Below are 15,046 nucleotides of genomic sequence, written 5' to 3' on the forward strand. Positions count from 1 at the left end.
AGCTTGGAGAGGGTAAGGATAGGAATGATGATGATGAAAGTGAAAGTGTTAGTCAGTCGTGCCTGACTCTTTGCGACCCCATGGACTGTAGCCTACCAAGCTCCTCTGTCCATGGAATTCTCCAGGCAAGAATATTGGAGTGGGTAGCCATTTCCATCTCCAGAGGATCTTCCCAACTCAGGGATTGAACCAAGGTCTCCTGTATTACAGGTGGATTCTTTAGCATCTGAACCACTGGGGAAGCCCAATAATGATGATATGTCACATTTATTTAGGGGATAAAGAGGAAGGTTTCATTATACCCATTTTATAGATGAGAAAATATAGGCTGGAGATGGGAGTGGCATGACCAAGGTTTGTTTATGAGTGATGAGCCAGGCCTAGAATCTGCATCTCTGGAATTCCTCATGCCAAGTCTTTCCAGGACACTAGACCAGGGTGCTTCCACTCAGCACTCGTGGTATTTGGGCTGGATCATGCTTTGTTGTGCACTGCAGGATGTTTAACAGCATCCCTGGCTCTACCTATTAGATGCCAGTAGCATCCACCCCACTGCAACAACCCAACTATCTCCAGACTTTGCCAAGTGTCACCCCTGATTGAGAAACAATGTGTCTTGTCCTTAAGTAAAGCAGAGGGACAAAGGTTAGGAAAATTCATCTCCCTTCACAGCCTCTCACACCCCACCCACTTGCCCATTCCCTTCAATCCCAGGGTTTATCTGAGAATTGTCCTGCCCACAATATCACACAGATCTCTGAACAAATACTTAGTACCTCTTATGTGGCATTGCGTCCATTATAGTCTTGATCACATTTAGCTCCCAAAGGTACACACAACTATCCCATTTTACAGATGAGGAAACTGAGGCATCGAGTTTGCCTTAATGTGGGCCATAACTTGCCCACAATCACACACTATCAGGCTGAGTTGCAAACCCACAGCTATCTAGCTCTGGGGATAGAGAGCTTACCTTCCCTACCCTACTTCCTTGATCCACTCCACAGTTGAGAACATTTTCCTGGGTCAGCAAAAAGGTACTGTGTTTGACAATCCCCGCCTCCTCCTCTCTGTAAAGCAGTAGCCTGCCTCTCGCAAGGGAGACATCTTTCAGGATGTGCAGGACACACATCATGGCTGTGGGTCCATGTGCCTATCACCCTCTCCAGACCATGGTCTGCATCCACACTGCCAGCACTGGGTCTTGCTGAGAAGGGATGGGGGCAATGCATGTCAACACAGCGGTGAGGAGGACTTCTCTGGTGGCCCCATGGTTAAGACTCTGTGCTTCCACTGCAGGTGGCACAGGTTTGTTCCCTGGTCAGGGAAGTTTTGCATCCCCTGCAGAGCAGCCGAAACAAAACAAGAACATGGCAGTGAGGTCTACACACAGCAGCCAGTTCTGGAGTAGGATCCTCCTGACTATGTACTGTGTCACCCTGGGCAAGAGAAATACACCTCTGAGCTCAGTTTTTCCCATCTATAAAAGGTGGAGACCCATTTCCCAGGGCAGATGTGAATTAAGTGATGATAAATGTAGATTGGTTCCCACGGATGCTAGGTGCTGGCTAAATAATGACCTGCAATGAATGTCAACGCCCTCCATGAAGTTACCTGCAACAAACTGACTTATGATTCCTGAACCCTTATGGTCAATCTGTGACCCCCATGTAGCCATATGGAGTTTCTTCTTCAGGGCTATCTGCACAGCCAGACTTCAAATTCCCTGAGGATACGGTGTGATCCTTTGCCCACCCAGTCTCTCTGCCCCTGTGGCCAGCCATATCTGCTTAAAATGATTGCTGAAGCAGCCTAGTACTGATTCCTACAGTCATAACCGTTTGCATCTGGTACTGCTTCTTCTCGGTGTATCTTAGCATATGAAATGATTTCCTTGGTTAGTAGTCTGATGATGGGCCCTTGATTCTGCACTCTGAGTAGTCCTGGCTTTTTGCCATTTTGATTCTGCTTTGACCATCTTCTTTGATTTCTCCAGCTCACACTACCTTGTGGTAAGATTCAAGCTCAGCACATCAAAGGTAGGGTGAGAAGAGGGGCTCAGCAGGGCCTGGTTACCCACATCCCCCATCCAGGCTCTAACCTCCATTTCTGCCCAGCCATTTACTCCTTGACCACAGGTCAGTTACTGACGTTTTCTGTGCCTCAGTTTCCTAATGGGTAGATTAGGACATGCCTCAAAGAGTTGGAAGATTAAATGTACAGAGCCTAGAATGTATCACACCGTGGGTCTCTATTAACTATTGCCCTTAGTGCTTTAATTCGGGTGTGTGGGGTGGCTACTGATGCGCTGAGGCAGGGAGAGCTTGGATAGGCTTTTGAGCTCAGTGGCAAGCAGTAGGCAGGCCCCGGAGCAGCAGGGGCGCGCAGTGCTGTAGCGGCTTTTCTTGCCTACATGCTTTCAGGAGAGAAAGGCGGCTAGCTTCCTCAGCCTCCGGTGCTGAGGGCAGGGAGCCGACCCCACAGCCCCACCGTAAAAGACAAGCAAGCCCATCCCCGCTGAACTCAAACGACAGCATTCACATCCTTCAAATATTAATAAAGGCAGCTCAAAATTCTGTACTCTTCAAAGACCCAGGACAAAGTCTCCCTTCCCAGTGATCAATCCATTGCCCCGAGCCCTACTTTTCCTTTTTCCTCACGTTTTGGTCTGGCTCAAAGGAGCCCAGGGTCTCCCCCCAAATCATTTGGAGCCGGTGGAGGGACTGCGGGCATCTGATCCCCCATCGCTCAGCCAGGTCCCCTGGGCGAGGGCGGGGGTCTCCGTCCAGGCCGGCCCCTCCCGCAAGGTCACCTAACTTTTTCCTCTCTCCGCAGCTCCTGGGAAGGGTCCGGGAGGGGCCGGCGGGGCGCGGCGGGGGCGGTGCGAGGCCCCCTCCCCGCGGGCGGGCGCCCGCCCCGCATTATTCATTGGCCAGAGCGGGCTGCGGGCGCGGGTGCTGATGTCAGGCGGGCGCGGGTGCGGCGGGCGCAGCGGCGGCGGCCGCCCAGCAGCCCGGGCGCGGGTGGGGGGGCGCCGAGTGGGGGTGGCGGCCAGCATGCTGCTCGGCTGCGGCTCGGCCTCCCATACCCGCGGCGCCCTTGTCCTCGCCAGTAGCGGCGGCGGAGTAGCGAGCAGCGCCCGCGTCTGCAGCGGCGCAGGGTCCGAGCACGCGGCGCGGCGGCGGGGGTCGTGGCCGGGACGGAGACCGGGGACCCGGGCATGGCGCTACGGAGGGGCGGCGGGGGGCCGGGGCTGCTGCTGCTACTGCTGCTGGGCACCGCGTGTCTGACACCGCCGAGCGCGCAGGTGAGGCGGCTGGTCCGCTGCCCCGCCACTTGCAGCTGTACCAAGGAGTCCATCATCTGCGTGGGCTCCTCCTGGGTGCCCAGGATCGTGCCGGGCGACATCAGCTCCCTGTGAGTGAGTGGGACCCCGCCAGCCCCTTGCCCCGTCCTGCCCCACCCTGCCGCCCGGGAGTTGCCTCTGGCGCCGGGACAGCGCGACCCTGACTCCCCTGCTTCCCGGCCCCCTTTCTTTGCGTTTGGGTTGGGGAGTGCTATGGGACGTGGGTGGAGCCTCGGGCCCCGGGGAGGATGAGGGGAACCCGAGTCTGGGAAGCCGGACAAGTCCCTGTGGCAGTGTTTTCTCAAAGTCTGGCCCGCTGGCCACCTGCATCAGATCCACCTGGGGGAGTTTGTGCCAAGGCAGATTTCCGGGGCCCGCGCGGAATGATGCAGGATCTGGGGAGTGGAGCTTTGGAGTCTGCATTTGGCCGTCCCCAGGTGACACTGGCATGCATTAAAGTTTGAGAGGAGGATGTGTGCTGGAGTGGAGAGGTGTGGGGGTTGTGTGGGGGCGTGTATATGCAGCCCAGCAGAACTGGAGCAATGATGAGGCCTCACTGTCCCACCCGAGATCTGGGGCTGTGGTTTCCACGGTGGCCTCCTCTGGACCTGTTCACACTGCAGGTTGGACAGAAGCTGGGAAAGGGCATGTCATCTCTGGAAGTGGTGATGCTGCTCCATGTGGCCTGGAAGACGGAAGCACAGGGGACTTGGTGGAGTACTAGAGAGTGTGGGCATCCAGCTCAGTGGGCAAGTGCTGGGAATCAGCCTGACTTCTTGCCCTGAGTTTACAAGGCCTTCTTGCCAACTTCCCCACCACGCATTACCTTGGCTGCCTATTCAGTGCTGGAGGAGCAGATAGGAAAGGGCTTCCCCTTACTGATTCACCTGCTTGAGAATGCTTTCAACCTGGCCTTACGCAGTCACTCAGGCCACATGACCAGGTCTCATCATGGTTGTGGAAGGGGCTCTTGGGTTGTATCTTCACTGCTAGAACTGTTTCCTGCTGAGATGACTCCTTTGTTCCTGGCCGAGGTGCTGGAGATACCTATTCTGTCACAGGTCACGGATTCCCCCTGGGGGTAGGGAGGAGAAAGTTGCTCACACTTTCTCTTATCTCCACTTCCCTGCCTCCATCCCAAGCAAGGTACTGGGGTCTGGACCCAGGAGTGAAGAGCTTCATGTTTGCATTTTTAGAAGTCAGGAGAGTCTGGCCAGGCCGGAACAGAGGGCCCATTTGATGCCTAATATTGCTAAGTCAGATGACATGGAGAATTCCAGAAATGAGAATTCCCCTGGTTAAATCCCTTATACCACCAGCTGCTTAACACAATGGCATGCTAACTGAAATAATTCTGAAATGATGTATTGAGGTCCTACTGGGGCCAGAGAGGATGAGGGACCTGGTGGCTAAAATAGTCAAGTTCCTTGCTCTGGTTGACCGTTAAATCTGACAGATGGTATTGCCTCCCACTGCACATTCAAGTTCAGGTGTCTCTGAGTTTTTCCCCAAGGCTTTCACGGTGCATTTAATCAGAAGTGCTCTGAGTGACTTTCAGAGCTGTGCTCCCAAGGGGAATGCTTAATCCTACCCTGGAGTTTCGTGGGCCAACATTAATGCTGTGTCTACACAAACAGAATCATGGGCAGAGGTAAAGCAATTATCCATTTTCAGCTAGGGCCTCCTGTAGTTAAGAAAAGGAAGTAGGGGGATTGATTTAAACTGGCTGAGATAATGTCTATGGAAGGAGCTAGACTGATGGTGAAGGTTTCCGTTATTCAGCACAGTTTTCTTATTGATCCAGTTCATTGGAAAATGGCTGGACTCGTCTTGTTTCTTACCCCAAGAAGTCCTGCTTGAAGCCTCACTCCTGAGTGGTGGAGTTTGGACAAGGCCACTCGCCCATCCTGCCTGGCACTTTGTGAAAGCAACATAGTCTCCATTTTGTTCCTCTCTTGCCTGTAGGAGCCTGGTAAATGGAACGTTCTCGGAAATCAAGGACCGGATGTTTTCCCATCTGCCGTCCCTGCAGTTGCTGTGAGTGTGGGAAATCCTCTCTGGAATTGGGGGTCCTGGGGCTGTGGTCTTGGGAAGAGCCATTTCTGCCTCCTGGGTATCTGTCCTTCCCAAGATACCCATGCTCCACCAGTAAACCAAGGCAGGCTCTTAGTGTTGATTTGGCCCATCGTGTCCCCACCAAGCTGAGTCCCCAGTGCCCAGCTCCCTTTCCTTCTCTGACATGTGTTTTCCTCAAGGACTTTATTGTAGATGCCATCGCCCACACCCAGCAACTGAGGAGATTAATTACATTGAATTATGGCCTGAATTTTGCCCAAATGAACCATTTCCCAAACACCTCCCTTTAAAAGAGAGCCTGCATTTTAAACTCTTAATGTTATTATGGTCATAGGAATATTAGTTGACTGAGTATGTCAACTGCTGGGCAGCATGCTATGCATTTATGGGCAAATTTATATTTAATGATATCAGTATTTTCCTTTTCCCGTTTGACAGATGGGAAAACTGAGGCTCAGAGAAGTTAAGTAACTTGCCCCAAACCACAACCAGAACTCTGACCCAGGGCCCAAAGCCCACAGTCATAGCTCCTCTTCATCACAGGTGCTCCTGCCAAGTACTTGTGTCCTGTGCCTTTAGCCTTGGTCAGTTAATATTTACTGATAAAAAGCAATGTCCAAAATGCAGTTTTCAAAAGCAAATCAGTGACAGGCAAAGCCAGGAGTATTTAGCTCACTCTTTATTTGTATTAGTTTCTTAAACTTTAATGAGATCAGAATGAAAACCATCAACATTCTTGATGCATACAGAAAGATATGAAGACATGGCATATAGTAGACTCATCCCAAATCAACTTCATGTTGATATTTTTGTTCTTGAAATGTTATGTACCTACTTACAACATTATCCTTACCATTTTAAAATCTGTAATCTCTGAGAAATTATAGTTCTATTAAAATATTCTTATGATACAAATGCAGAACAGTCATCAGTGGTGACGGTAGAGACTATATAAACTTTTACCAAAGGCTTAAGTGGCAGCTCAAACAGCTATGTGGTGAAAAAGAATCTTCTGAAGTTTTCTTAAACTTTTTTTATGATTTCCCATGGGCACGTGTAGTATGCTAGGAAGGTTTTTTGTTTTGTTTCATTTTGTTTGGTCTCAGCTGTGTGACTTTGATCAAGTCACTTAACTTCTCTGAATTCAAGTTTCTCCAAGAGTCAGATTGCTTCTTTTTAGATGTGTGCATCATAAAGCACTCACTGGCTGTTTAGTTGTGCTGAACATTGGAAAGCTATGAGATAACAGCTCTAGGTCATATTTACTGAGACCCACAGGGAAGAAAGGTGGAATAATAAGGGGGACCAGAAAATCTGGCCAAAGGGAATCTACTTGCCATTATCCATCTGTGTCTGTGAGTCAGGTTGTGCATGGAATGGGCCAGTTTTAGGCTGAGAAGTGCCCCTATTTGCCCACAGATCAGAACATAACCAAAGAAACAGAAATGGCTTCACCATGTAACTCAACTTTTGCACTTCTTCACTGGACTCTGTTGATATCTGTCTCTTGCTTTCAGATTGCTGAATTCTAACTCATTCACAGTCATCCGGGATGATGCTTTTGCTGGACTCTTTCATCTCGAATACCTGTAAGTTTTGTGCTTTGTCTATGTGCTGAGTAATTGGTATGTCAGTGGAATGGCTGTATTGCTTTCCAAGCTGGAACAGCATCTCTTAGAGAGCTTGGGGGTGGGGGAGAAAATGCAGAAACCCCATTCTCTTTTCAGTGCTGACCTTTTATAGTTTACTTGTGTATGAACATGCTGGGACAGGAGGAGGTTGGAGAAAAAGAGGGGGAAAGGGAACAAAGAAGGAAAGATATTCATTCATTCTCTGCTGACATTTAATTTGTCATGTCGTAAGCACAATTGGAAATTGCATCGGGTATTTTTACCTCTCAAAACTAGGTGTGGATTTGCTGATCAGCCAGAAATAAAGCTGAAGGATTCCGAGGGTTACATATTTGTAAGAAAGTCTCCCTATTTGGGGTTACAACTTCATGTTTTTAATTCAACTGCTCTATATCCCATTTTCAGTATCCCCTGGAGCTGCTGCTGGGAGTCTAATTTTATTTTTTATCCTTTAAAATAAAGGTTATTTTTCCCTTTTCAGATGTGCAGTTGTCCCCTCACCAGCAATGAGCTCTGCCCTCCCTCTGATTTCTGCCTTTTCACACTCTCATAGTCTTTTTTTCCCCTTAAGTTCTCCCATCCTTGTCTCTTGTCACTTTGTAATAATATTAATCCAGCTATCAGATGGGATTTCCTCACTTAGCATTCAGAATGATTTTTAAAACCTTGTCTCTGCCTTCTTATCTGAGATATTTGAATTCTAAGCACATCCTGTGTCTAGGAAAGCTCTCTGCTGATTTTCTGTCCCCAGGAAAGATGTCTCTGGAGGAATTCTTTCTCCAGAGGACACATAATACAGGTACTGTCATGATACCTGATATTCTAGGTAACCTGGGAAGAGTGGTCAGGCTGAAGTGCTAAGTTTAACTAGGTTCTACGGAAGCACATAAACAGTCAGTGGAGGTGTTGAGTGAAGAGCAGTCTGTTCTCTCTTCCAGTAGTGCGTATTCCTGTCAGTTATTGAGGAGGAAGTTTGCTTCTCAGTTCATACTGAAGTTTATTACTAAATAGACCCCTGATTTAAAAAAAAAAAAAAAGACCAGATCATTCTCAGTGTACGAATCAAGAAGTGTTTCACTAACTAATGACATCACAGTGCAAAGCCTCTCCCTTGGACCATCTCATCAGAGACCCTCTTATACTTGAAGAGATGTGAGGCTGTAAACTGAAATTTCGTTCTCTGTGGCCCTAGGGAATAGTCCCAGTGCATTCGCTTCATGTATTTCCCAAAAAGACTTTAAAGCATGGCCAGAGTTTTTATTGTGAGATCCTATGTGCAAGCCCTAAGACATTTAAGCACTGAGAAAGAAGTTTGGTCTGTGCTCAACTTCCTTAGACTTTCTATTTCCAGTGACCTAGAGATCCAGAGAGCATCTCAGTCTTGTTGCCCATGTGTTCAGAGGTACTCTGCAGGACATGATGAACTCAAGCTTGTTGGAGTGAGTGAGTGAAAATCTCTCAGTCATGTCCGACTCTTTGCAACCCCATGGACTATACAGTCTGTGGAATTCTCCAGGCCAGAATACTGGAGTGGGTAGCCTTTCCCTTCTCCAGGGGATCTCCCCAACCCAGGGATCGAACCCAGGTCTCTTACATTGCAGGCAGATTCTTTACCAGCTGAGCCACAAGGGAAGCCCTGTTGGAAGTTTAATTGAATTCTCCCTGGGCAAAGACTTCAATGTGTGCATAAGCACTCAGTCACTTCAGTTGTGTCTGACTCTATGCAACCATATGGACTGTAGCCACCAGGCTCCTCTGTCCATGAGATTCTCCAGGTGAGACTACTAGACTGGGTTGCCATGCCCTCCTCCAGAGGATCCTCCCAACCCAGGGATTGAACCCATGTCTCCTCTGTCTCCTGCCATTGGCAATCAGGTTCTTTACCCATTCAGCCACCTGTGAAGCCCAAAGGCTTCAATATGGAGGTGTAAAACAGAGGGCTCTGTTCAAGGGACAATGATATAAAGACAAATATTAATAGTCAGGTGCTGTGAAATGTAAAAAGGTTGGAGGGAGAAAGAAGTCTGGAAGTGTTCCAATCTTGTGGAATTTGAGAATATCTTACCTTTGTCTTGGGGAAGGAAATGGCAATCCGCTCCAGTACTCTTGCCTGGAAAATCCCATGGACAGAGGATCCTGGTAGAGACTATAGCCCATGGGGTCGCAGAGTTGGACATGACTGAGTGACATCACTTTCCTTTCCTTTCCTTTGCCTTTGTCTAGGGCTTTCTTCTTTCTCCCCCAAAGTGTTTCTACCCATGCTGCCAACTCTGACTTTGAAGACTTCCATGCTGCTTCTGGAAGGAATGCAAAAAGCATATCTGTGTGCATGCACTCTTGTACACACACCCGGTTCCCACTTGGAATCTGGTGTAGCTGGCCGAACCTTTGGACATGAATTTCTGAGATTCATAAGTGCTTTCAGATTCCATTCTGAAAGCATCCCAGTATCTTTTTTGAGGTATTAAGCACAGAAAATTCAGTTTAATTATATGCGTTTTCTTCTTAGGTTCATTGAAGGGAACAAAATAGAAACAATTTCAAGAAACGCCTTCCGTGGTCTCCGTGACCTGACTCACCTGTAAGTCCTGTGAAAAGTGTTATAACTTCTTTAGCACCTTCCTCGTGCTAAAGGTCACTTCCTGGTGCTTCTCTCCTTTTTTTAAATTTTTATTTTATATGGGGGTATAGTTGATTTACAATGTTGTGTTAGTTTCAGGTGTACAGCCAAATGATTCAGTTATACATATACATATATCTGTTCTTTTTCAAATTCTTTTCCCATGTAGGTTATTACAGAGTTCTGAGTAGAGTTCCCAGTGCCTCTCTTTCTTGGCTGTTTTGTCCATATTGTAATATCCACTGAAGGAAATTCATTTCTAGATTGCCCGAGAGGTTTCTATATTGTCAGTCAGGCACCATCCCATCATAAATACTCACATACTTGGCTTTCTTATCTTCTCCATCCTCCTGAATCACCATTATGGTTCACATGACTGCCTGTGAAATCAGGGAGTGATGGGAGTGATGGAGGAGGTGGAAAGGAAAGCAAACATGTATTGTATACCTACTCTGTGCTTAGTAAGCTTTTCTTTATCTTTCTCCTTAATCTGGGAGTCCCCATTGTACAGATTTGGGAACTGAGGCTTACCTAACTCATTGAAGAATGCTGAATGGAGGATCAACATTTGTTGAAGCAGAATAGAGACATTTTTGTGGTTCCTTTAATTTGAATGCAAATAGCTTTTTCTTTTATGTTGGATTTGTCTGTTGCTTAAGCTAAGCTCTCTGGGTTCTTTAATAGCTTTCTGGAGAAAAAAATTAAACAAATTGATTTGAATTGGCGTATCAAATGAAACAAGCACACACACTTAGCAAATTCAGAAAACTGGAGAAATTGTGGCTGAGCTTATGAAAATGTGAACATCGTCTTTGTCTTGATAGGAGCAATTTAACAGCCAGGAACCAGTCACTTTTGCATACTGGAAACTTTGTGTTTGAGTAGGATAACATACCCCATTTCCATAGTGAGCTTGTCTATGGTCAAAAAAACAAACTGGGGAAATTGAAGGGCTTTGAGCAGGAGTATTAGGCAAGGGTGGCAGTACCTCCCGTATGTGAACTCTAACTGATAAAGCATCTAGAGAGATAATCTTTTACATCAGACCCTGATAGAAGCAAAGGTATCTGTCAGTAGGCTCAGCGAGCACTTGATTCTGGGTCCTACCAATCAAAAGTCTTGCCTGAGTCACAGTTTGTAGAGGAAGGAAAAGAGGGAGCGGGAATGGGAGGTCCAAACAGCACAGCCGATCCTGGACAGCATCAAACTCTTGTTGGCGTTATTTCTCTGTGATTTCTTTCTTTCCTATAAAAGTCTTGATTGTTTTTTCAGATTCAGCCTAGATGCCCAATCCCCACATTCTTGCAGAGGCCAAGGCAGTGGGCTTCGAGTTACACAGACTTAGGTGCAAATCTCAAGGCTGCCATTTGTTAAGATTATTTAACCTTTTTTGAGCCTCACTTTCCTCATCCGTGAAAATGGGGATGATTATACTGAACTCATAAAATAGCTGCACATGGTGGGTTAATGCTTGTTTGCAAAGCATCCGGCCCATTATCCGTGGTAAATGCCTAAGATCTGGTTGCATTATTATCATCTTCCTCCTCCACAGCAGAGCATCGTCATTCCCTCCATCCACTCATGAAAAAGTCTCAGTTTTCTCCAATGGCTGCTGAGTAGCCTTGGCAGTTTGGGTGGCTAGACAGGGTCTTTGGTAAGACAGCTGTGGATGTCTGGAGAGGAACAGCTGTGGCCAGACAAATCCACGTCCTGAAAGTCAGGAATGAGGGGCTTTGTTTCTGAGCAAAGGCTCTGGGCAGATTCTGCATCTAAAGCAAAGCCAGTGTGACTGGTTGACTTTGCCCAGATGTCAACTTTCATTGAACCAATTGGCTGTAAGTCCCTGATCTGAAAACAGGTGTGAATATGCAGGTATTGTGCATATATATTTGCATATTTTTGTGTAAGTGGGCCCTTGGGTCCATGCACTTCTATTCGTGGGTGCACATAACTGTGTGTGTGCTTGTGCATTTGCGCATACAACCATATGCCATGTTACCCATATGTGTGCAAGAGGCACCTCTTTGTCTGTGTGACACGCAGGGGCACACACAGAGGAAACAAAGGAGTCTTTTGTTTGGGTCGAGAGTGCATCTGATGTGTTAGAGGAGATGCATTACCATCTGGCATGTGTTACCATCCTCCAGTCAAGCCTACAGAGCACCCCCCTCCCCAGCTCTCCAGCCCTATTTCCCTGAATATGCCCACAATACTGGGCCTTCCTGGGCACACCCAATTCACCCCCATAACCAACCTTTCCCTCACATCAGGTCCCTTGCCCAGGAGATGGTTTCTTCTGCCCACAGTCTTCTGGAATCTGCCTTTTCCTCCACAGTCCAGATTAAGTTCTCTCTCTTCCCTGGAGCCAGTCCTGATCCCCCCTCCTCCCTTCTTGTAGCCTGCCCTGCTGACTCCACACAACCAGTTCTTGGCTGTAGACACTGGCCATATTGGTTGATGCCATTTCACGGATGCTAGTTTCGTCTCTGAGCTGTGTTGAAAGCTCCCTGAGGGCAGGGTTCCTACAGCTCTTCCATTAGCTCTACTCCTCGCCAGCATCTCACATGGGGCTGAACCAGCAGGATGTTCTTTCCGACTCACTGGCAGACCAATGAGTTACTAAGCTGAGTTTTCCTTATATGCTCTACTGCAGTGCAAGTCTTATGACTTTTAAAGTTGACTCCTCTAAGGCTGGAGGTGTATGTAGTAATAAAAAACAGTTACTATGCTGTTCAGGGTTTCCCAGGTGGTGTAGTGGTAAAAAATCCATCTGCCAATGCAGGAGATGTGAGTTAGATCCCTGGGTTGGGAAGATTCCCTGGAGTAGGAATTGGCCACCCACTCCAGTATTCTTGCCTGGAAAACTCCATGGACAGAGGAGCCTGCTGGGCTACCATCCATGGGGTTACAAAGAGTCAGGCATGACTGAGCATGCATGCAGCGTGAGCACAAAGCAGCAAAACACTGTGTAAAGAATGAGCTGATCACCCATCCTCTTTTTTTCTGTGTGAACTGGTAAGCTCATTCAACTTCACTCCCGTGCTTAAGGAAGTGACTGTCTGAAATTTGCTTGTTTAAGTACCTGCTTTTTATCTTTTATGAACTTTTCTAACACCTGCAGACTCACATTCATACACAAAGAAACACAGATCAGGTTTCAAAGCATTGAAGGAACAGTGCCAATCTGTAACTAAAATCTGGGACATTTGTTTTTCCAGCAGTCCCACAAAGCCCAAGGGACCAGTTAAGTAGTTTTAGAAATGAAGTATGTGCCATGAATTTGTAGACAAAATGAAGTGGAAAGTGAGATGTTATGCACTGAGTCTGGGGGTGTGGGGAGGTGGTGGTGGATAGTCCATCTAAATAATTCAGCTTTCTGAAATCTAAATTGAACATTTAGAACAGTTGCTTTTATTTTGGCCTTGATGACTCTATATATGCTTATCACTTCAATCCAGTGCATTTCAATTCACTAAAAATATTTAGCTAAACTAGTAACCTTTAATTAGCTAAAAATTGTGCTTTACTTAAAAAAAAGTGACTAGCAACCAGAAAAAAATAAAAACAACTATCTCCTTTTTAAATTTCAAAAAGCGGCTTCTAGAGAACATTCAGTCTGATTACAGTCCGAAGTCTATAATCTACAGTCTGTAGTTACAATTCCAATTTATCATCTGTTCAACCTATTTCCAACATCTTTAAAAATATACAAATAAATCATTTACGAAAGAATGTAAAATGATACATGAAATTGTATTTTAATCCATTTGTGGTTACCTGGATGAGAAAGGACATAATTCAGAAACTATAGGTCTCCCTGTATTCTGTTGGTATCACACAATAAGAATGTTTGGATTAAAAACGGGCACAAAGCTTTCTATCCTAGCTGACTCTAAGGAAGAACACTCTTTCATTCCTACTTCTTGGATGGGTCATTAGGATGCTATAAAAGACTGATTTCATATATATTTTTAAAGAGGGTGGTGCTCAATTCCCTACGTGTTGATTATCATTTATATGTTTTCTGTTTGTACTCAAGTGTGTAGAAGAAAACAAAAGTAAGCATGAGTGTTTTGGCTGACTCACTCAGGGCACGAGGCCTGGGGGAAATCAGACTTGATGTACTTCGTTTCAACACCTAGCATCTTTCTGCGTCAGCAGCCCAGCACCATGGACATTCATCTTCAGCAGGATGATGACAGGGCACTGCATAATCCTGAATCATCAGAGAAAGAGTTGATAATATTCGTTCAAGTCTACTTGCTGAAGATGGGGACTATATTATAGACAGACATTATAGAAAGTTCTTCAACTCGAAGAACAAAAATGCAGAATGGTTTCTAGTCAACCTTCATTAAGGAGAAAATGAGACTGATCTCAATCAGTCATTCCCTAAACATTGTGGTTCACTGAGATTTTGTATTATCATTAGGGTTAGTGCTGAGATTCTTTATGTAAAAGAGTATTTACTGAGTCCTTTTTTTTTTTTTTAGTCACAAGTAATAAAATTCACTTGGATGCCCTACTAGGGAACTTCTTGGGATAAGACTGAACATCTGTGTTTTTGCTTTTTTTTTTAATCATTCTCATTTGGTGTTTAAACCGTTCATTGAGAGAGATTTACTGAGTACCCACTGTGTGCCACTGTGCTAGATGCAAGGGATACAGATGTGGACAGACAAAAACCTCTGATCTTATGTTTAGGGAGAATACACAGTCAATAAACAAATAGATAATACATAGTGTTTGCTAAGTGATAGTTGTGCAATGAAGGTCAACAGAGCATGGAAGGGACTTGTGTAGAGATCAGGGAAGGTGGTGAAAGTGGAGGGTGGACCTGGAGAGGGTGCTGGCTGAACCATGTGAATAACTAGGGGAAGAGCATCAGGCAGATGAACACCAGGTTCAGAGAACTTGAGCTGGGAGCATGCCTAGCCTGTGTGAGGAATAGCAAAGGAACCAGTGTGGGTGATCTGAGTCAGCAGAGATTCAGTCCTACGGGTAGGTGGGAATGGAGGTAATTAGACAATGGAGGGCCTTGGGTGCCATCTAAAGGACTTCGGCTTTTATTCTGAGAAACACGAGATGCCAACATGTATATCATATATATCATAAAACATGAGGTTTAACATATATATCAAGAGCTTAATAAATAATTGTTTTAAAAACAAAATAAAAAAACTTATATTGTGTAGTTCAGCATCTCTAATGTTTTCTTTGTATAAGTAAACTAAAATTCTTTATCTCAGTATCAGTAACCAAAGTCAGACATTGAACTACACTGAGCTCTGTTTTAAATCACTTGCATTATTTAACGGACTTCAGAGTGACTGGGCATAAAGATAATATACACATTAAATCGTGACTTTCTTG

The 15,046-nt window shown here is 46.0% G+C and overlaps 1 protein-coding gene across 1 annotated transcript in view; it reads left to right on the plus strand.

Annotated features, from left to right (window-relative positions):
- The first annotated feature begins 2,987 nt into the window (after positions 1–2,987).
- Positions 2,988–15,046, plus strand: part of LGI2 (leucine rich repeat LGI family member 2) — a 28,655-nt gene continuing 16,596 nt past the window's right edge. The window contains exons 1-4 of the mRNA XM_006041992.4: positions 2,988–3,417; positions 5,312–5,383; positions 6,940–7,011; positions 9,563–9,634. Coding sequence (XP_006042054.1) covers positions 3,221–3,417; positions 5,312–5,383; positions 6,940–7,011; positions 9,563–9,634 — 413 coding nt within the window. The 5' untranslated portion in view covers positions 2,988–3,220. The remainder of the gene's footprint in view (positions 3,418–5,311; positions 5,384–6,939; positions 7,012–9,562; positions 9,635–15,046) is intronic.

This window comes from Bubalus bubalis, chromosome 7, assembly GCF_019923935.1.
Source record: "Bubalus bubalis isolate 160015118507 breed Murrah chromosome 7, NDDB_SH_1, whole genome shotgun sequence".
Taxonomy (NCBI): Eukaryota; Metazoa; Chordata; class Mammalia; order Artiodactyla; family Bovidae; genus Bubalus; species Bubalus bubalis.